General features: G+C 41.3%; 1 protein-coding gene across 1 annotated transcript in view; it reads right to left on the bottom strand.

Moving 5' to 3' along the window:
- The window catches only part of EPM2A (EPM2A glucan phosphatase, laforin), a 64,074-nt gene extending 44,669 nt beyond the window's left edge, over positions 1–19,405 (bottom strand). Inside the window, exons 1-2 of the mRNA XM_054999862.1 lie at positions 19,072–19,405; positions 5,566–5,740 (exon numbers count right to left, since the gene is read on the bottom strand). Of these exons, the coding sequence (XP_054855837.1) occupies positions 5,566–5,740; positions 19,072–19,336 (440 nt within the window). The 5' untranslated portion in view covers positions 19,337–19,405. The remainder of the gene's footprint in view (positions 1–5,565; positions 5,741–19,071) is intronic.
- Positions 19,406–22,801: the final 3,396 nt, after the last annotated feature.

The following is a 22,801-nucleotide window of genomic DNA, read 5'->3' on the forward strand; positions in this document are numbered from 1 at the left end:
AGTTAAAAGCCATCCCTTTCCTCACCACAGTTCATGCTATAATTTAGCAATAAAAAATCACTCCAGGGTGACACTTAGCACACAGGTTATTTTTCTTTAAGCAGCTGAAAAGGTTTCTTTTTCGTTTTTCATACTCAGTTCAAATTAAACAAAAGGAGACAATTTTTCTTCAGTGATTCTGGTTGCATAATTCAGTGCTGACTTGAATTTTATTAATGATGATTAAGAGCATTAACAGCCTTCAAAATAATGTGACTCCTTGGATTTTGTTAAAGCAAAGCAAAGAGGCAAGACAGAAACTAAAGTAAGAACCACTGTCCCACAGAAATCTTTTACCGTAAAAATATTTCACATAATTGACTTCTCAAAGAGATAAAATGCAATTTTTTTGAGCATACGACTCTTTCCAAGGCAAGTAACAAAGCAATCTTGAAAACTACTTATACCAGTCTCCAAGGTAGCATTCCCATTCAAGCTTTGCATCCATTTTCAAAGTTTATGTTTGAGGCACTGAAATACCACTGCACATATACACATCTGACTGGTTGGCAATCAGAGCTGCATCAAAGCCATGTTGTCAAGACTCTTTAGGGATACTGCCATTGGTTCTTTATCACTGAAACCTTTGGACTAAGAGTGTAACTGGAATCTGGTGGATCAAACAACAGCTATCTAATGGCTGCATCTGGATTGCATGCTACATTTAACTGAATACTTTGCTATTTTAAATCATTACTTTCTTTCTTGCTCTTTTCCTGATGAAGCATCTTATGCTTCAAACACAAAACCATTGATTTAGCAACACAGATCTACACACAGAAATAAGCTACTGTTTACAAAGCTGGTAAGGCTGTGCACCCTGGCCTTTTCTGCACACTCAACTTATTCCTGATTTTCTCAGCTGTCAATCTCCAGGCACTGGAATCGGTTTGAGTATGGTTCTTCTGCACGTCTGCAATTCCTTTGCATTTTTACAGTTGTGGAGTTGGTTTATTTTGTTCTATACATGCCTTAAATAATCAGGATTTTCAAGGGAGGCTGCTATTGTCAATGGCATCATCAGTGATCTCACAGCACTCTCCCTTTTTATTTTTTTGTGCATGCTTATATTGATATATGGGCTGAATTTTTTTTAAAGGTCAAAAATAAACACATTAGGAAGACTTTGCATGGGGAAGCCTAAAAGGGGGCAAGTTCTGCCACCATACCTAAGTCCCGCCCCCACATTTCAAGCCAGAAAGCCCTGCCTGGGTTGACCCAGAGCTGAGAGGTGGAAGCCAGCATTGGTGAGGCAAACTGACCTCTGTTGGGATGGGGTCCAGAGCAGCAGTGGCTATGTGCTTTTCAAACTGTGATGCTTTATCTGGCACCAGAAATGGCAATTTTTTTTTAAAAAAATCATTTTTATATTGCCATATTGTTATACCATTATAATAACAGGTGCAGCAGATTCTCTGAATTCCCAGCTTTTGTTTTTTAAAAGAACTTAAGTATAAGGTATAATGAAAAAGGTACATCTCTGCAATGGAACAGCCTAGAGACTTACTTTTTTAAAAACAAAAGCTGGGAATTCAGAGAACCTGCTGCATATATTGTTAAAATGGTAGGGCAATATAATGCTACGAAAATGACAATATAAAGGAAACCAGGAGGAGGGAAAGGAAGGCGTGGGAAGAAGTAATTTGACAATGATAAACATCCAATCATTAAAAAGTAGGATGGGAGTGGGCAGGACGAACAAAACCAAAAAAACACATTATGCACAAGGAAAAATCAACTCAAAATTGGCTTCTAGAAAAAGATCAGGGTAAAAGCGGTTTCAAAAGAACTGGAAAAAACAGGGAAAAACTTAAAACTTGAAGTAAAAATTAAAGGAAAAAAATGTGTGTGGAAATCAGGGTATAAATTGAAGCAGTATGGAGCCAGAACCAACAACAACAAAAAAACCCTGTGTGGAATGCCTCCCCCCGCAATTGTATTGTTTATGGATATCCCAGCTATTCATCATATTGACATGCACTGCGCAAGCTGCCTTGAGTCTCAGTGAGAAAGGCAGACTATAAATGATATGAATGAATTATTTTGGGTGGGTAGCCATGTTGGTCTGCAAAAAACAGCAGGATTTGAGTCCAGTGGTACCTTGGAGATCAACAAGATTTTCAGAGTGTAAGCTTTCAAGAGCCAGAGCTCCCTTTTTAGTATCTAAGATGCCACTGGATTCATATCCATGAATGAATGGATTCAGCCTTCATTAAACTGGCTTCTCATGACTGTTATGGCATATGAGAATGGGCTGTTTGCTGTTCTGTGTAATCAGAACTAGACTGGAATTATAAAGTTGTGTGGATGGGAAAATAATAAGCATTTGCTATTGCTTTGACTCAGCCTTTAAAGAAATCATGATGACCAAAGAGGTCACCTTTTATTATATCTTAATTTGTGTCTTCTGTTTTACCAAAGGCTGGCTCGTTACTACAGAAAAGTGGCAAACCTGTCTGGTGATTCCTGACAAAATCTGTATATACTTAGTGGTTTCTCCTTCCCACAAGAGAATTGTTATGCAAAATAAGTAGCATGCCAGTCCTTCTGCTTTACTATATAATTTTACCTAGATATTAGTTGCAACTCAAGCAAATTTCACAAATAGAGAAGAATATTTAAAGAACAAATGTTGGCTTATGGTACATTCATAACTCCATCCAGTTTGTTTTATGTTGGTCATCCTCAGTCACAAGTGTTGTCAGGAAGCACTTGCACCTGCATTATTACAACTTTTATGGCCTAATTTACAAGACATAAACTTTGCTTATCTCCAAGTGGCAGACTCCTAGCACTCAACCTGCCTTCCAATCTGATATTTACTGCTGCCCAGCTTTCTGAACTTGACTCAGGTTTCTGTTTCTACTGCCAACATTTGACTTGCCTGACAGCAAGTTCCTTATCTCATCTCTTTTGTTTTTCATGTTTATTCTCTCCGTGAATCAACACCTGGCATCTGTTATTACCAATATTAGTCAAGATGTCAAATCAGCATCATCTTCCAAATTGCAGTTGGTATAGAATGTTATTCAAAATCTTGTTAACCAGCCATAACTTATGTATTATGTGTATTATATACTGGAAAGCAAAAAAAGACAACCCTTTGATATTTCAAATGAAGAAAATAGCATTCACTGTTACAAATAAACACACCATTTCCTAGTCTTACTGTCATCTGAAATGATGTCATAAGTTTTTAAAATTCCATAAGTAAACTACTTGACCAGATTTGTATACTGACCAATTCTTACTAAACACAAATAGGGGACCACGGTATGAAGTGCATAAAATAGAGAAAAACACCATGCTAGATCAAACAACTATATGATTATAAAAATCTCTATTGAAAAATGTACAGATGTATCATTGATTTTATTGTATTATAGTAATCTACTATAACTAGAGATGGGCATGAGCCGGTAAAATGGTGGTTTATAGTGGTTCGTAGTTCATCGTGTTTCACGAACCATGAACTTTCATGAACTTGCCCAGTTCATGAACTATTTCATTTGGTTTGTTCGTTCATAGAATGGCCCTCTTGACAGTCAGAGATGCCAATCTCACCGGGAGTCTTCAGCAGGCTCTCCTCCAGCCACCCTCCAGGTTTGGAGAAGATTGGATTTCGGATGTCTGAGTTATAGACCCCCCAAACAAGTGCCCCAGGGAAAGTTCCATTAGATATAATGGGAGCCACGAATGCCAACTGACTTGCATTGGCTCCATTGAAATACATTGCAGCACCAAAAGGTTGCAATGAAAATGTGAGATGGAGTTAGAGAATCTTCTTCTGAGAATGGAATGACAGCCCCCAGAGTAGAATGAGAGTTCCTGGGAGCAGAAAAACTGCTCTGGGGCTTGAATGGGGACAGAAGTACTGAGGGGACAGTCAAGGAATGTTCTTTCAAAAGACAGGAGGTTGAGAGAGGAGGTTAGTCTTGGGGAGGAAGGAGTAGATGTTTTGGGGGGAGACAGGAATATTCTTGTACAGGAAAGGACAGAGGAGATCCATAAGGGCAGATCAATCCTGAGGGCAAGGAGAACTTGGGGAACACCAATCTTCCCAATGGGGCAGGTAAGGGATGGGGAGCCTTGAAGCTAGAAAGGAAAAGCCTTTTAATGTGGAAACAGACCTTGGTGGGAGTTGCCACAACTGGACTCTATCTCCCCAATGGGGTAGGCAAGGGAAGACTGGAAGCACTGATTCTTGGTGGGAGAGAAATCATCATGAGGAGGCAGATGTGGGCACGGGGAGATTAAAAGACAGGATTCTAGGGGGGAGACAGACATCTTGATGGGATAGATGTGGAAAGGAGGCTGAAAATGAGGATTTTGTGGGGGACAAAAATTTGGAGGAGGCAGATGTGGACAGCCAGGAATCGACAGGTGTCCATTGCACGTCAGCATTGCATTCCATAATGAGGTCCACCAATGGAGGGAGCTCCTCTGCAAGGAGGCCGAGCGCAGTGGGTGGGTCAGAGGGGTGGAAGAGGAGGGAGGGGATGGGGAGTGGCAGCTCCCAGCACCTCAGCACCCAAGGGCCCAAACCTGCAGGATGCCTACTGCTTCTCAGTTGTGACCTGGGAGGTTGGCTGCATGGGGGCGATGTGCTCCTGGGGTGGCTCACAACACTCCCCTTTGTCCCATGGGAGGTGGTCACCTGGGGTATATGGATTCTGGGGGTGGCTGTCCACACAGTGTAAACATATACATTAAAGACATAAAATGAAAAATCTTATCATATGTCTAGCAACTAGGTTCTCCTTTGTGGCAATGTTGCAAATGATGAAGGACCTTTGTTCCAATAGAAAGTCAGAGAAGCTTGCGACTTCTGACAGACACACATGAAATGAGCTTCATCTGGGTGCTTGTGGAGTCAAGTCAAGCCACTATTACATTCTGTATACTAGAATCAAGTTGTTAACAACAAGATAAGGATTTTCTACTCACATTTTCTCTACTGGAATGTAGTTGCTAGTCATATGATATTTCATTTTATGTCTTTAAGGAAGCGTATATATGTTTACATTGTGGGAAGAAATTGTAGTTGGGTTCAGTGTGGGTATTTCTGGACATGGTGTACTGACCAATTCTTAGCTGTTAACCTTTCAAGTGAGTAAGTCATATAATTTGTCTAACTGTTCATATAAGCATGCAAAACCTGTCTTCCAAGGCCACTAAACATTCAAATAAACTTTTCCTTACCTGAAATGTAAATTCCTGCGAGAAAACTTAGGAAAATAAGACCATGTAGTAAAAATATTTTTCTAAGGTGCTGCTAGCTGTGTGTGACTGTAAGGAAGCTTATTGTGCCATCAGCAAATTATACTGCAAGTTCTTTATCTGTACAGCATAGAGACAAAGAGTTATGCCTTTAATCCTAGGTACTAGGGAGTAAGTCCTACAGAACTGTAAACTTATTTTGAGTAAATATGCTCAATATCATGCTGTTAATTCACTTCTGTGCTCTTCCTCAAGTCCCCATAAACACCTAACACCATTAGTAATCCATTTGTTATTTATTGTTACCTGGAGTAGTGAATAGCTTGATGTCCAGCTATATTAAAATAGAAGTCAGTTGTATGTTTCATCTCATCAGTATGCCCAGAGACTTCAATCCAGTGCCCTACTGGGAGGCAGTAAACTCCATCAACCAAGTTGCTTGGGTTATAAACACTGCATCGGTCATGATGGGGCCCATTGCCTGGGGGGAAATGAACAATACACAAAATTCCAATATAATTTACAAGTATAAAGGCAAAGTGCTTTGAATATTGTGAAAGGATGCTATTTTATGTTCTAGGTGAAATTACCTAGACACCAAAAACCACCCTGCACTAATTTTTCACCAGACATTTCAACACTGTCGCACAAATACAATTTATCAATAGATTCTTTTCCAATTTCAGGCATTAACAGTGCCATCTGCTGCATGAAAAATTGCTGCATGCCTGTATTTTGGCAAAGTTCACTTTCAACTTTCATTGGCTGAATTTGCAAACCCTGACATCAGATTTAGGGAGCTAAACAGTCTTCTACAACAAGTAAATATGTTACTGATGATTTACATCAGTTTCTCTTCAGTGGATCTTCTCAAAATATCCGCCCCGATCAGACAAGGCAGAGAAAGATTCGGTAAATGGTTTTATTCAGGAATTCCAATACAACCAACTAACATAAGGCAATTGCTGAGAATGACTGTTTAACTGTAACAATGCTGACTAGATACTCGTTGCCCCTCCCCTTTTCCTATGGAATGGAACTTTTGGCTTTGACAGCCTTTCAATGCTAGAATAAACTGCAACTATGTAACTTCCCTACCTTCTAGGACTGACAGGTTAACCCGTCAAACATTAAACTGCAACTATGTAACTTCTCTACCTTCTATGCCAGACAGGTTAACCCCTGTCTGACATTCTGCCCCCCCTTATTTTCAATTCCCCCTCGGTTTATCTAGATATTGTTTGTGAAACTCCTTAACTATCTTTGGAGCTTTAACATTTCCCGCTGTGACCCACTCTTGGTGACTTTGATTAAAATATTTCCACCGAATAAGGTATAATAATGTCCCTCGTTTGTATTTTGAATCCAAAATAGATTCTACTTCATGATGAGGTTGGCCGTTCATCATCAAAGGGGGGAGGGAAGTCCCCAGGTCTGGATGCCACTGGTCCGGTTCTGGTGCCCTTTTTAGGAGGCTGCAATGGAAAACGGGGTGGACATTCTTTAAATTCTTTGGCAGCTTTCATTTTACTGTTACTCCATTTATGACTTCTACTATTTCAAATGGGCCTACGAACTTCCAACCTAATTTTTTACTAGACTGTTCTCCCCATAAGTTCTTTGTAGACACAAATACCCGTTCCTCTACTTTTAAGTCCCATTGAGAAAAGCACTTCCTGTCTGCTTGGGCCTTGTAGTCCTCTTTTGCTTTTCTCAAGGTTTGTGAAATTAGGTCCCACTGTTCTACAATTCCCCTTTATCAGTTGTGGAGTTCAGTTTTCTCCTCTCCTCCTTTCTCTGGAGGAGTATCTCTAATAAACGGCATTGCCTTGCCCTCAAACCCTTAGGTGATCTTGAAAGGCGATGCTCCTGTAGAACTATGAATGCTGTTATTATAACAGTATTCAGCGAAAGCTAAATATTCTGTCCAATGCTGACTGTATACTCCTTGCCCCTCCCCTTTTCCTATGGAATGGAATTTTTGGCTTTGACAGTCTTTCACTGCTAGAAAACTAAACTGCAACTATGTAATTTCCCTACCTTCTATGACCGACAGGTTAACCCCTGTCTGACATTCTGCCCCCCCTTATTTTCAATTCCCCCTCGGTTTATCTAGATATTGTTTGTGAAACTCCTTAACTGTATTTGGAGCTTTAACATTTTCCGCTGTGACCCACTCTTGGTGACTTTTATTAAAATATTTCCACCGAATAAGGTATAATAATGCATTAATAAGGTATAATAATGCATAGTTGCATTAAACTGCAACTATGTCACTTCTCTTATCTTCTATGCCAGACTCCTCGAATTCTCCCTCAAAAATCAACACAATCCTGGAAAGGGCTCTGATACCTTCCCCTGCCTTTTACAGACAAAAACCAAGCCTGGAAGGCTAGCAGTACAGTTGTGGTTGCCTAGCAACAGCCACTGAGAACATTCATTTCATAAAGCTACAGGTTCTCCTTTAATCATGGGGGAGGGCATAATCTTTATGTCTATGCCTATTAGACAATACTTCCTTGATGTTCCTACATATTTGGTGACTGATCTCCATATACACACTCATATGGCTGACAATAGGTTTTTGTGCCAACTTTGAAAAATGGTTATTTCTACTGACATATAAGATCGAATGTGAGTGGAATTATTTTAATACTCAGTTCGCATCTGTTAATCAGACAAAGCTTCTAATGTGTAACTCTGGAGACAAGAAATATATTTGAGCAAATAAGGAACAAACTATCACTCTAAAGTCATATTAATCTATTTCACAGTTTCATTCACAAATGGGATTGAAAGGACTATGCACTTTTAATGGGTACAGTTGTTGATGTATGATTGCATAGATAGATGGAAGAACTGTGATTTACTATACAGTTTGCAACTTTAGTTTCCAACATGCTCATTTAAAAATGCAAAATCACCAAAAGGGAATTCCATCGTAACTTCCTAACAACAAAAGTCTAAGATACAAAATTATGCTGGATTCAATGAATAACAGCTCTCAAATACACTCAAAGAATCTAGAGCAAGTATCAACACTATACAACACAACCAATGTTAACAATCCTTCACCTCATTTACAGAGCACCTCATTTATATGGACCACAGAAATTTCCAATAAGCAAAAGTTAATATACCAAGAGTCCCAGATTTAAGAGTTAATTTCATTAATGTACAACAGTACTACTAAAAATCCACAATGTTGCTGGATTATGTGAATCTCAGGTAAATCCAATAGTCTACTACAATCAATATCTTCTGTGTTGTTGATTCTCATTCTTTTTTTCTTTTTCTTGTAGGGAAGAAGACGCCCTCACAGCTCTGCCCAACGAGGAGCCGTCTTGCTACCTCATTTCAAAGATTCTTTATCAAGAATGTGTGGTGTTCATGGCTCATTCTCCAAGAACTGCAACAGCCAGCAGCAAACATCTTTGTGTGGGCATTCACCCAACATGCAATCAATAAAATAAATTATACAATGGACTCATGTGTATTATTCATTCCCTAGGCACATGTAATTCTTATGTATGCTCCTTTCAATAAGACCACCATGGTAACTCGCATCTGGTTGCTAGAAGTTATACAGGCAATTACTCCATTTAAATTCTTAAAGTGACAAACTGATAGCCAGATCTTAACAAATAAATTATTCAAAACTTCCAGCCACCCTAGGGTTGCTAGCATCCCATGGGCTGCCAACCCTAACCCACATACTGTTGCACTTCGCTGAATAATAACTGAAACAAACACAAAAATCCCCTTGGAATAGGGCTATAGTCAAAATAAAGACTTTATTTGTAAAACCTATATTTACAAATATATTTCTCTCTAATCTGGATTTCTTTTGCTCACTAATTTACAGAAATGTAATTCAAAGAGCAGTTTTGTTTTTTAAATAAACAACCTCATAAGATGAAATCAAATACAATTTTGTACAGCACCATTGCAATATACTACAAACACATTTTTCTAATTCTCCATATAGGGTTTTCATTTGAAGAAGATGCATAGGTGTGTTTCTAAATAGGTGCCATTTAACAAATGTCTTAGATACTTTATGCTAAGGTGTTAGAAAGCAAAAAAAATGATTATTCTAGAAAGGACAGGGGCATATTTTTAATTTTCAGTTGGGTTCTGAACTTAAAACTTTTTTGTACACCTCTGTTATTCAAAAAACTCTTCCATCCAATTTGCTTCCACACCAAACTGCAAAAGAACAAAGCAATCAGCAAAGTCTGCCTTACAAATCAATCTTTTTGAATAGTATTCCTTTCAAAGCCTGCAGGACAGCCCAGACAGCTCCTGGCATGATATGTAAGAAAGATGATCAGGCTGGCATATCAAACAGCCACTGGCTTTATTGCAAAGCAGATTAAAACGAAGATCTCTGAGCCATGTTCTGCTCATATGAGAGAGAAGAACAAACAAGAATATAAAAGTGTGTAAGACATGATCAGAAGAGGAAAGTTATCCTAACTAGCTAAACATCAGCAATGGCAGGAAAAATGTAAGCTCCAGCATCAGAAAAGGAAGATGGAGGAAAACTCAAAAGACCTGAACTTTAAGAGGACAGGACATAGCTTCACACTTATCTGAAATTGTGCATGCATATTGGTACTGCATGGAGTATTCCAGTGGCTGAAACACTGCAATAGCTGGCATGTACTGCTCCACACAGGTTCCAATTGCTGGACTGAGGCATACCAACCACCTGTTTAGAGGAGTGTGTATAGCAATTAAAGCTAGATTCCAATCCCCCTGCAAACAAATGAATGGTATTCTGAGTGTAGGCATATGAGTATCTTCTGGATCAAGCCATAGTTTCAAAATAAGTCTCATGTTTATAAAACTACAACAAACAAAAATATTTATGGGACAGCTCCTGTGGCTGAAGTTGAAAAAGATTTAAAAGCCTGCAGCGATAAATGCATAAAATCCTTGTAAAAAGCATATAGATATGAAGGAAAAGGGGGGCGGGGAGACACGTTCTAAGTGTGGATTGGGACAACACATTTTCCCCACAAGTGGTGGCTTCTTTGACCACTGTAGTAATACTTGTAGTGGTAGTAGTAGTAATAATGATGATAATGACTGCACTTACATACCACTCTTTGAGACAGATTAGTATGCCACTCAGAGCAGTGAACAAAGTCCATGTTATTATTATCACCCACAATATAGCTGGGGAATTGGAGCTGAGAGGAGTGGTTTACCCAAGGCCAGCTAGTGAGCTTAGCGCAGTAGTGGGATTCAAACCAGCAGAATGCTGATTTGCAGGCAGACCACTTAACTACTATGTTATAGCAGCTCTCAACTGCACAATGGAACGCACATGGTAGTGGATGGAGTGTGTGATCCAGCTTTCTGAACTGGCTTTTATAGCAGAATTTATGCCAATTTGGTTAAATCTGGCTAGGTTCAGCTTAGAGAATCCTGGATCTGATCCAGGAAGTCTGATCAAGATCTCCAGAATCAATCCACTTTAATTCAAGAAATGCAGCTTCAACCTCTTGGCTGGCTCTTTCCTGGGCTTCTCCTGTGTTTTTTTCAAGGAAGGTGGGAAAGGAGGGGGAATAAGGCAGGGAGGGGGAGTGTGTGGCCAATCCATGCAGGAGTTCTCCTTATCTGGCCAATGAGATTCTCAGATAAGGAGAGAGCCTTTTTCAAACTCCCTGCAAAGAGTTAAAAAAGCAGGCTTGGCTGTTAACTCTCTGGCCTGCTCCCTTCTCTTTGCCTTTGGGATTTACCTACCCATCACCAGTGGATGTGCTGCCTACTGGTGCTGCACTGCTGGCTGGAGGAAGAGATCTGTGCTGCCCACTAGAGGACTTCTACCTGGTTTGAGAGTCATAGATTCAATGGTTTTCCCTGTCTTTTGGGGAAGGGGTGGGGGTTGGCCTGGTGTCTGGGAGGGATAGGGGGGTACAAGGGTGTGTGGTTTTTTTTGCAGTTTACTTTTTAAAAGCTGCTTTTGCTGTTATGGCAGGAGGTGCTTTGGCTTTTGCTAAATTGTTTGTTTGAACTTTTGTTTAGATGTTCAACCCTCAACTAGTTTCTAAGCACTGATTACTGCCACTCAGAACTCCTAGTAGCCCTCTGGAGGGTTGAGGTCACCTAATTTGTTTGGGACTTACCCAGTCCCTGGGTTCGTTCTGGGAGAACTTGCACACAAGTGGTCAGAAACTCAAGATACAGGCTTAAATATAAGTGTTGTTTATTAATTCAGGAACAATGTTCCCTGTATGCAGGGCAGGAACCACTTTATAAGGCACAAGCAAAAGGCAATAAAATAACAACAGCTTACCTAGTTCTTAGTGAAAACTGACTAGACATGAAAGCTTGCTAGCTTACTTTTCTCTGAAGTAGCTTCAAGTTGCTCATACTCACAAAGAAAGTCCAAAACCATGCCAGGCAGCTCTGGTCATCATAGGGCCTGACATGGAGCAAAGTCTCTCACATGCTGACGGAATAAAGGAGGTAAAGAGTAGTTAAACCAGGTGTCCATGTGACAGCATGTGTTGCATGTGTTACTGAGTGCAGTGAGGAGCCATCTTTTCTAGGACAGTCAGCCAACCAGGGCACACTTCAATATCAGCATTGCTAGGCCTAAGAAAGCAAGGGAGGGCAAGCAGAGCTGTGACTCTCTTCCACCCAAGGATATCTTGGTCTGGAACAACAGGCTGCGGGTGCAATTAATTAAGGAACCTGGTCCTTCCCTTCCCAGGGTGGCAAGCCAGAACTGGGCCTGCGAGAACTTACGAGCCTGAACCAAAGTGCTCAGGCCAGGCATGTATATGTGGCTTCACCTAGACAACTTTGCAGTTAGTTGTTGGTGGAGAGTGCCCACAAGTCATAGCATGGTGACCTCTAGTGGAGTTTTCATGGCAAGAGACTATCAGAGGTGGTGTGCCATTGCCTGCCTCTGCAACCCTGGTCTTCGTTGGAGGTCTCCCATCCAAGTATAACCACGGCCGACCCTGCTCGGCTTCCGAGATCTGACAAGATCAGGCTCACCTGGGTTACCCAGGTCAGGACTTGCTGTTAGTTGCTGCTTGTTTATTTGCTGACTGTTCTTCTGGGGGCACCTTTTTTTTCTCCTTTTCTTGTCGTCTTGCAGGGTGGTTTAAAGGCAAGAGAGGGTAGGTAGCTGCTGCTTGCCATTTTTGAGAGACTTGCTGTTCTTGTGTGTGGGAAAACAGCTTTTTTCTATCCACTTTTGTGAGGCCTATTGCATCTTCTGAAACCTGGAGACAAAAGTTTAACAGATTTGCAAAATGTTTTGACTGAACATTATACTCCTAAACCTAATATCATTGTGGAACTTTTAAAATTCTATAATTGAAGAAAAAAAGGAGGAGAATCTATATGAAACTATATAGCAGAGCTTTAAAAAATTACAGAATGCTGCACATTTTGAAATGTTTTGGAGGATACATTGAGAGATTTGTGTGTGGAGTGCAAGATTAACACATTCAAAGAAATGTATTATCAGAAGGGACGTGGACCAAAACTGTAGAACTGGAGACAGCCATGGAGGCAGCAGTGAAAAATGTTAAGGATTTACACCTCAACAGCAAAGACATTCAGGTGAACCCCTTAAATAAAATCCAAAGCCAGAAGCAAATAACTCCAGCCCTAGAGGGACGTTTCAGGTTTGGAGGACGTCACTCGGCCTTGGTTTGTCGACATAAAGGATCTCGTGTCATAAATGCTTAAAAGTGGGACATTTAGCCAGAAAATGTATAGGCAGTTATCAGAATGTGCAGCAAGGCCCAGAGAGAGACACACACACATCCTCCTAAAGACAAAGTAAAGAAGCTGGAAGCTTGCTATTTGGAAGCACTAGAACAAGGCAACAAGGAGAAAGTGGGAAACCCACCCAGGATGGATCCTGAAAGACTTACATTCACTACTGCTGCAACAAATGTGCTTTATAATTATACAAACATACAAATATATATATTCCTCTAAAGGCTAACGCTCTCTCATCAATGTAACAAATATGCTCAGCGTCAAACAGACATACAGTGATACAAAATAGCAAATGCAACAAATGCAGTACATTCTCTTGTTACTAAGCCCTCTACGAGGTTCATAGCTTATATATCAGTCCAAGGCAGACTAAGATAGTAAGGTCCTATTCCAATAGCTTTCCAGGTACAGGGCAAAGACTCCAGGCTCACGGAGGAAGATGGTAAGTATGCATCTATTCAAAAAAATTTTGTTGTTTCTTTCCTTTTCTTTCAGGAGTCTACCAAGATGTAACGAAGGTGGTACATCATGATGCAGCCCTAGCTGTGGCCGGCTGGCCGCAGATTTCGTCGTATAGACTTCATCAGGGGCTGTAGAGTCACCTGAATCAGTACAATTCTTTCTTGAAACCTGGCGAGTGACGCAGGCACCCCGGCTCATGCCGGGGTGTAAAATGTTTATATGCTGACACAAATTGATTGTGTAATGCAGTTATATAAAACAAAAAATATGGTTTTATGACAGATTTCCAGTTGACTTCTTTCTCACTATATCAACATTTCCTTATACCTGGAAGCATATAAAGGCATAATAGTTTTTACTCAGCAAAAAGAATGAAAACAAAGCTTTGGGTTTTTTAATAAGAAATGATTAGTCAGTCAATATCTAGTTACAATACAATGTTCATTCCATTCATGATTTCTTAGAACAATTAAGGTAGGTGAAGAGAATCTCATTTGCCTTTTACCATCAACAACAAAAAGACAGAACAGATTGCACTAAAACTTGATTAAGTTCTTATGGTGCTGCTTTATAGGAGAAAGAATGTTTTTTGTCGGTACTCAAGTAGAATAGTGCCACCAAGAGGAAATAATGAGTAAATGAAGGATTGAAGCTCTTGATTTAATAATTGTCATCTGGGACAATCATACATATGAGGAAGCATTATAATGTAAGTAATGTGCCGAAAACTAATTGATCCATATGATAATGATTGCATTCATCCCATTTAAAAACTTTTTGATTATTTAACAACTCATATTCTGCAATTCAGTGTTTTGCTCAAATCTATCAAGTGTAATTGCTATCAAACACTGTACCTGCAATTACAATTACTGAATAAAACAGATCAATGTGTGGAACTATTAGTGTAAACAAAAAGTATAAACTTTCTGAGAGTGTCATAGTCTTAGTTTTACTGTTACTTCTGAGCACATATACCTATCAGGTAAAATAGAAAGTCTCTTTGAAAGCAACAAGGTAAACATACCATCAATATGTCTAATTCTCAACTGTGGCCCTTTGTGAAGACACTTATATCCATGGATTGGAGCCACATTGAGAGAATGGAGATTTTTCTCTAACCTAGAGGGAACCAGAATGATATAAGCTGCTGTGGGTCAACACTGTGGAAAAAGACAGGGTATAAATGTAGTAAATAAATAATATAGCTAAAGACGGGGCCAGATGAAAGGTAGGTTGGTAGGTGGGCGAGAAGGAAAGAAGGAAGCAGGAAAAGGTAAGGTAATGGCAGCTGACAGAAGGAGGGAATGAGGAAAAAGTGTGTAGAAAAGTGCAATTGGGCCAGGCTAAGCTGGCACTGTACAAATAGCCCAGATTTTTCCAGGGAAAAGTCGTCAAGGAGAGGGACGGAGGGAAAGCTGAAGACAAGGGGACAAATAAAAGTAGGTTGGCTGGTGGGTGGGAAGGAAGCTGGGGAAGGGGAGAGACAATTTGGGGGCTTTGAGGAAAAGAGGAGACATTGGTGGAGGGGAAAATGAGATACCCCGAGCAACTCCTTGCAGATCCCCTACTGGTGGACTTTTGCTTTAAAATGCAACTATTTTAAAAAAAAATTATGAATTTAATAATAGTTTCCAATTTTTGTCCAAAGATTAGGAGATGGTCTAAAAGAAATAAGCTATCAGTCTAACACAGTCTAATCTAATCTAATCTAGTCTAGTCTAATCACCGTTGTATTGTAATTCTGCATCACTGCCACTTTTAAAATAAGCACTCTAGATATATTTATTACAGCATTGTCAAACATACTATTGGATGCTAACAGCTTTTTTGTTGGCAAAAGAGGGAAGAGGGGTTCCTTCTGACAACATTATGCATCATGGGACTTGAAAGCCCTCTGGAGGGCTGTGATGGGGAGGGGAACTGTGCGAGACTGAATGGGAAATTTGGTAAGATTCAAACTGTAAGGACTGTGGACTTAATCAGGCTGCTCAAGTTACCCAGCGTGCACCTTTATTACAGAGTCTCTCTACATGAGATGTCTCAGTGTGTGCTCATCAAATGTAGAGAGATGCAACATTAGCTGGGAAGCGTAGTTTATAAAGACAGAGCCAGTGGAGATCATTTCTCATAGGGTTTGTTCATTACATCTTCACCTCTCAGAAGGCTCTGTCAAATTCACCTTTCCGGTCTAAAATTGTGTGGGATCACAACCAGAGGGCAGTGAGGAATGAAAATAGGCTGGAGCTCCCTTCCAGAGCTGGGCTTGGACCTGCATTTCACAGCCCTTTCACACAGCTCCAGTGTGTAGCAAAGCCTTTGCCCTGCCGCAGGCTCTGTCTTTTTAAATTGCCCTTCCCGGCTAACATGGCATCTCCTGACATGTGTTCTTAATGTGTCAGATGTCTTGTGTACAGAGACTCATAGTCCACATAAATTATTGAAGGAAGACTTCAAGATAGAGGCTGTTAAAAATGGCAAATTGTTGCCACAGTGTGCCTCAGCAGCTGCATCTCCAAGTGGCATAGATGTCACAAGAGTAGAAACATGAGCATGTGGAGTGTACTGGAAGGTAGGAATTTTAAGTGTGATTTCCAATTTGCTCACGTTGGCAGTCAAAGTGGGAAAAGTATAGTCTAGGTGGTGATGGAAGAGCTTTTGATGACGGGAATGTTCAAGCACCTGGGTTTGGGCAGAGAAGCCAAAGTTTGGATGGTTTTTATTACTATTACTGCTTTTTGCTTGAAAAGGTTCAACATATTGTTTATTGGCTCTATTGTAAGCCACTTCACCACATTTGATGGGGAAAAAATAAACTGACATGATAAACGATTTAGGAAGCCAATATGGCAATACAACTTTTTCTATAAGGTGGAAAGAACGGGAAGAATTTAAACAAATTACAAGAATGTCCACTGAAAACAATGGAAGAGGTTTAAAGATCCATTGGATAATAAGGGGAACCATGAATGCCAACTGACTTGCATTTGCTCCACTGAACCACTGAAAATCACAGAAAAGTTGCAATGAAAATATGGAAAGAAGTTAGAAAATCTTGCTCTGAGGCTGGAATGACAGTCTCCAGAGTGGAATGATAGTCTCTGGGATTAGACCTGGGATTGCTCTGGGACAGGAATGATGGTCCCTGGGATCAGAAAACCTCCTGAGAGTGGAATTTATTGATTGATTGGATTGGATTTATACCCCATCCTCCCCACAGATGGGCTCAGGGTAGCTAACAACATTAAAAAAATACATTAAAAGTCAAAATGACAGACCCTGCAGTGGACTGATAGTCCCTGCAACGAGATAAATTGCTCTGCGACTGGAATGACAGTCCTTGTGGCCAGATAGACTTCTCTGGCACTGGAAGGACTGCCCCTGCATTGGAATGATAGCTGTTGGGATCATACACCTCTAGGACTGAGATCAGCGATTTGTGTCTGGAATGACAGTTACCATACTGGAATGAAGTACCTTACATTTCAGTGAATGCTTCTGGAGATTGTGCAATGATCTCCAAATATACTCTACGTCTTTATTTCACCTGCTTCTCTGCTGCTCTCTAGAGTCAAGAAGTCGGTATCTGCAGCCTTGTGCTTCGGTGTAGACAAGTATAAATCATATAATATCAGCTTGCTTTTGGTTTCTGCTTCAAACATGATGATCATGGAGTGTAAAAAAATGCACAGTACCTGTAGTGTGATTTAAGGAAAATAGTATGGTGCCATACACAGTGAGCATTCTAGAAACTGGATGGGACTCAATGTTGGCTTGTATAGGAATTGCAAGTGCAGGAGGAACACAGAACAAAATCTGTTTCCTGGTTCCTTCCAGAAATTACACCACCAACTACTTTCCATGGCTACTGAAGTATACATACAGGAATAACCTCTGCAATAGTACATCTTCTCATTAGCCAATAAAGATACCAACAAATGGTCAACATGCACAGAAGAATCATGCCTGGGCAAATTCACATGCATGGTGTTCTGTTGCAGCTGCAGAAGATGGTATCATGTAGCTTGCCTACCACCAGCCAAAACAAAACTGCCTACATATATCTGTTGCAAACAGTGTTGTGTGTTTCAGTCTCTCTACACAAGACATCTTACATGGAGATACACGTGACTTACTTTCTGTGTGGTCTTATATTCAAGTGCACTCTGTCTCCTTAGCAGTGCATATGTATCCACAATGGGAGAACAAGTGTAAGATCTTTCACTTGAGCATCCCCTTGTAAGATGCCTTGTGTAGAGAAACTCTTAGAGATAAACATTAAACCAGTTTTGTTCAACGGTTAATATGGGCGGGGTAAGTTTTCATTTATGAATCCTTCCTGTAATTGCTGTAGTAGACGCTGTGGGTAAGAGTGTGTTGAGAGGTGGACATAGGGAGTGTCAACAGGAAGGAAGGAAGCAGAGCACAGTTCACCTGTGCCTGAGATACTAGAGAGCCAGAGACAGTCAGAGTACTTGTCAAGATGGGCAAGTGGTCTGACAAGGGTGAAGCATTTGTTAAGATACTCACGTATGAAAGTATACATTGCCTAGAATATGAGATGGGATGTTTTGCAAAGAGTCTGTGGGATGGGTTCAGTGGGTTAGTGGTCTACACAGTGGGCAAAAGTGCTGAGGGAGCTCAGGCTGGGTGTAATACATAATGCTAACAAGGAAAATATGAGGGAGCCAGGCCCGGACACTGTGGGACTCTAGGGAAGAAAAGTAAGGGAGAGAAGAGCAAGATTTATACTTGTCTATAGTAAAGAATGAGGCTGCTGATACCAACTTCATGATCCTAGAAAACATAAGAGAAGCAGGCAAACTAAAGAGGCAGCGTATATTTGGGGATCTTTGCACAACTTCCAGAAACATTAACTGAAATGTAAGGTACTTCATTCCAGTGTGGTGACTTACTCCAGACACAGACCTCTGATCTCAGTCCCAAAGCAACTATATGATTCCAACAGCTGTCATCCTAATGCAAGGGAAGTCCTTCCTTTGCTGGAGCAGTCTGTCTCCTTGCATGGACCATCATTCTAGACTCACAACAGTTAAGCTGGTCCCCAGGACCATCATTCCACTCTAGCAGCCATCATTCCAGCCCCAGAGCAAGATTCTCTGACTCCTTTCCATACCTCACTATAACTTTTTGGTACTGTACTGTAGTTCCATGGAGCCTATGTAAGTCAATTGGCATTCATGGCTCCCAATTATATCTAATGGGCCTTCAAGCGTCTCCCATTGTTTTCAATGGGCACTCCTGTCATTCGTTTTAATCCCGATGAAAAGAGGAAACCCAGGGTTTGGGAACTGAAGAAGGGATGTTGCGTACATGGGTTCTGGATTTTCTATGGCGACCACATTTGTGGTTATACAATGAGTTTGCTTCGCTGACTCGCAGTTGACTGACAGGCGACTTGAGAAACGGCGAGATCGGCCACCCGCCCCTTTACCCTTACTGCGCATGTCAGTAGCTGTCTCTTCTCCCCTCGTGCTATTGGACCGAGCAGATCGCAGTCTGGCAGGCGCGGCCCTGCCCCTCCTCCCTCCTCCAACGCTCGCAAAGGACGGCGAGGCGAAGGGGAGACGTTACCTTCCCAGACGGCCTCTCCTGTCTCACGCCGCCTGAGGAATTTGTACCAGAAAGTGCACGCGGCCTCTTCTTCGGGGAAGGCCACCTCCGCCAGCCACAGCACCGGTTCTTGAGCAGGCAGCGGAGCCGAGGGCCGTGCAGGTTTCATGGCCAGCGCGTGCTGGGGGTCCCAGTGACCCAGCTCCGGGCGGGAGCCCGATAGGCACAGCGCGGTGCCGCTTTCTGCCATCCTGGCGGGCACGATTACCCCGAAACGAAACAGCATGGGGAGGCCTAACCCGAATCCTTTACGAGACTTTATTGTAGTGGCTGTTGGAGAGGGCGTGGGCTTAGTTCCCGCTCTCGACCGCGAGTGAGGGGGGGGGGGATGGAGCTGCGTAGCGGAGAGAAGGCGACGTCGCTCGCGTAGGCGTGTGGTGCTGCCTATGGAACGAGGAGCCGCGCTCTCACGTGACTTGGAAGGGACGGGAGCTTTCGAGCAGAGTGGGGCGTCCAAGGACGCGAGGGGGAGGGGGAGGGAATGAAGCGGTGTGCTTCGGTTAAAAGATCTCGCTCTAGGACTGTTCGTCTATATTCTTAGTACATTTTTATCCTTCCTCCAAGGAAACAGACATATTAGTACTCCTTCAGCTCATTCAACGGGCCGTCGGTTCCGCCTTCACGTACTACGAGTAGATCCTACGCAGAGTAATTCAGCTGCCCCACAAATGGTTTTTCCGAAATGATTGAACTCGTCTGCTAAACAAAGAGACATTATTAAATAAAAACAATCTTCCTGAGGAGAGCTCCGCAGAAACATCTTCAATACATCTAATTTTCAATGCAGCCAAATCTCTGCATACTTTGGGAGATTAAAGCCATGAACATTCAAGACAGGTCTTTCTACAAACCTGAAGAACACCTCAGGTTTACAGAAAAATTTAAAAATCCACCACGTTACTTTCATGTGGTTTGCTTGTTACTGCTCAACATCAGCCACCCCACAGTATGGTGTAAAAAGTAGTTTCAGGCTAGGAGCTGGGAGATTAAGGTTTGAATTGCCACTCAGCTGTGGCTGACTGTGGTTCAGTCACACTCTCAGCCTAACTGAATTCATAGGGAAGTTGTGACCTTGTGAAGATAAAATGGAGAAGGATATAAGCTTCTTTGGATCTTCGTTGTGGAGAAAGGCAGATATAAATGAAGTAAATTAATAATATAATGGGCAAATAAAAAGGTTTGTGCATGGTGGGAGGGAAGGAGAGAAGGAAGCAAAGAAAGGTGAGTACATGGGGGTTGCCAGAAGGATGGACATAGGAAATAGTGTGGAGAAGGGGATAAGGGGAGAAATGAGGTGCCTTACGCAAGCCCTTCTGGCTTCACCACCACGCAACTGGGCTCAGCTGTCACCACAACGCAATTGGTTTTCCACGCAGAGCTGAAGGTTGAGGGTCAGATAAAGTAGGTTGACAGGTGGTTGGGCAAGAGAGAGGGCAGCAGGGGAAAGGGAGATACTATAGGGGCTTTCAGAGAAAAAAGAATGTAGTGGGGGAGGGGGAAAGGTCTTGAAAGTTCTTCCGCTTGTTTTGATATATTACCCAAATAAGAAGCTGAATGGGCTTGGAATGACTTTAATAGTCACATTAAGTACTATAAGCATTAGCTTTTATATGTGGATAAGGATACAAATCTACATGCAAAAAAACTTTTTTTAAAAAAATACATGAACAGTCTGTATGTATGTCAAAAGCATGCTAAATTCTAGAGGTGACAACTCCCTGCTGTAGTTTATTTCTAATTTAGTGCAATGTCGGTTTTGTCGCTCTGTAATAGAAAAAAATGACACACACACTCCCAAACTCCCTCTGAATTATGGACTTGTAAAGTCATCCCTAAGATCTCTCCCAAACACATTGGTTTACCCAGGGCTTTTTTTTCTGGGAAAAGAGGTGGTGGAACTCTCTATTATCGCATGTGCACGTGCAAAGCACGCGCGCACGCTCCCAGAGATGCGTGATGACATAACTTCCAGAAGTGCCATCACTCCCAGAACCCAGCACAGTGCATTATGATGAGATAAATGTTAGTAAGATTAGGAAATTGCACTACTGAGAAATGGTTTTTTCCCTTTCTGTATCCTCTACAAGTGAAATCTTCCATTTACTTTTCCAAACATTTCATTTCTTTGGAATCATATTTTAAAATATGCAAATCCAAAACCCATCTCACAAATCTAAATTCTAACATTCTCTCTGCCAGCGTAGAAAAAAAAATCCAAAATTCTTTCTCAAAATTCCACAGAGTCTGAAATTCCTAATCTAATGAATATTGAATTTTCAGGGATGGTTTTGCTTTACTGGAGCAATTCAAAATTAGATACTAAACTTTAGCTGCATTAGATTTATACTTAGTTTAAATGGCGTTTTTTGTTGTTGCCTGCCAACTCTACCTTACCGGCTAAGCGGTTGTGACATTGTGAAATGCTCATAAATATTCTAATGTCCCAGACAAACAATATTCATAAAAACATCCTTAACACTCGTATGTCTACTGCAATTTCAGTGATGTTAATCAGCTGAGGGTGGGGAGAACCATTTGAGTTAGAGCTATTAAGACATAAGAACACCTATATGCTGATGAATATATTGATGAAAGCCTTCTGTGATTTGGACACAGCTATCCATTCCTAGCATAAAACGAATAACCATAACTGATATTTTAACTAATACAAATAACCATAACTGATATATTTAACTAACACAGAACTAATATGCATTCAAAAGCTGTGGGAACAATAACAATGTCAACTTCAGTCAACAAAAGAATGAAAGCAACACACACAGCCCCACTCACCCCCATGAAAAGAATGAACTCAAAGCAGCACACACACACAGCCCCACCCACCTACTTCTCCAATGAAAATAAAACAATGAACTCAAAGCAGCACGCAGAGAAACCCCTAAATGAAATGAAAGCAGAATGAACTCAAAGCAGCTTAACCTCCTCTGGAGAGCCAGCCCCAGCAGCCCTGCTTGCGCTTTCTCTCACAAATGAAAAAAAAAAGAATGAACTCATAGCAGCTAAACCTCCTCTGCAGAGCTCATGCCGGGTCCCAGCGCGCATGCGCGCTGTCACAAATGAAAAAAAAGAATGAAGAAAAAAAGCATAATAAACTCAAAGCAGCTAAACCTCTGGAGAGCTCTGCTTGCACTCTCACTCACTCACAAATGGAAAAAAAAGCAGAATGAACTCAAAGCAGCTAAACCTCCCCTGGAGAGCTCTGCTTGCTCTCTCACTCACGAATGGAAAAAAAGAATAAACTCAAAAGCAGCTAAACCTTGTGCTGGGCCCCAGCTCTCTCTCTCTTTCACAGAGGAATGGAAAAAAGCAGAATGAACTCAAAGCAGCTAAACCTCCTCTGGAGAGCCCGCAGGGCCAAAAGAGGGAGGAATCATGTGGGCAGATTCTAGAGCTGCCAAAACAGCATTCTGGAGCATTCCCTCTCAGAAAAAGCCCTGGGTTTACCCTTCTCGAAGTATTTGGCAGTCATCCCTGAAACAGTGTGTTATACCTATCTGTAAAAAAACATGCAAATGTCTCTATATTTTAGCCTTGTCATTTAACACAAGAATCCTATATTCAGTAGTGTCAAGCCAAGATAAAAAGGCTTGCTTAATTGTCTACTTTTGTTTGACATACTAGTTATGTTTCCTAACCTATTTCTAGATTCTCAAAATCTAATTGATCATAG

This window comes from Eublepharis macularius, chromosome 1, assembly GCF_028583425.1.
Source record: "Eublepharis macularius isolate TG4126 chromosome 1, MPM_Emac_v1.0, whole genome shotgun sequence".
Taxonomy (NCBI): domain Eukaryota; kingdom Metazoa; phylum Chordata; class Lepidosauria; order Squamata; family Eublepharidae; genus Eublepharis; species Eublepharis macularius.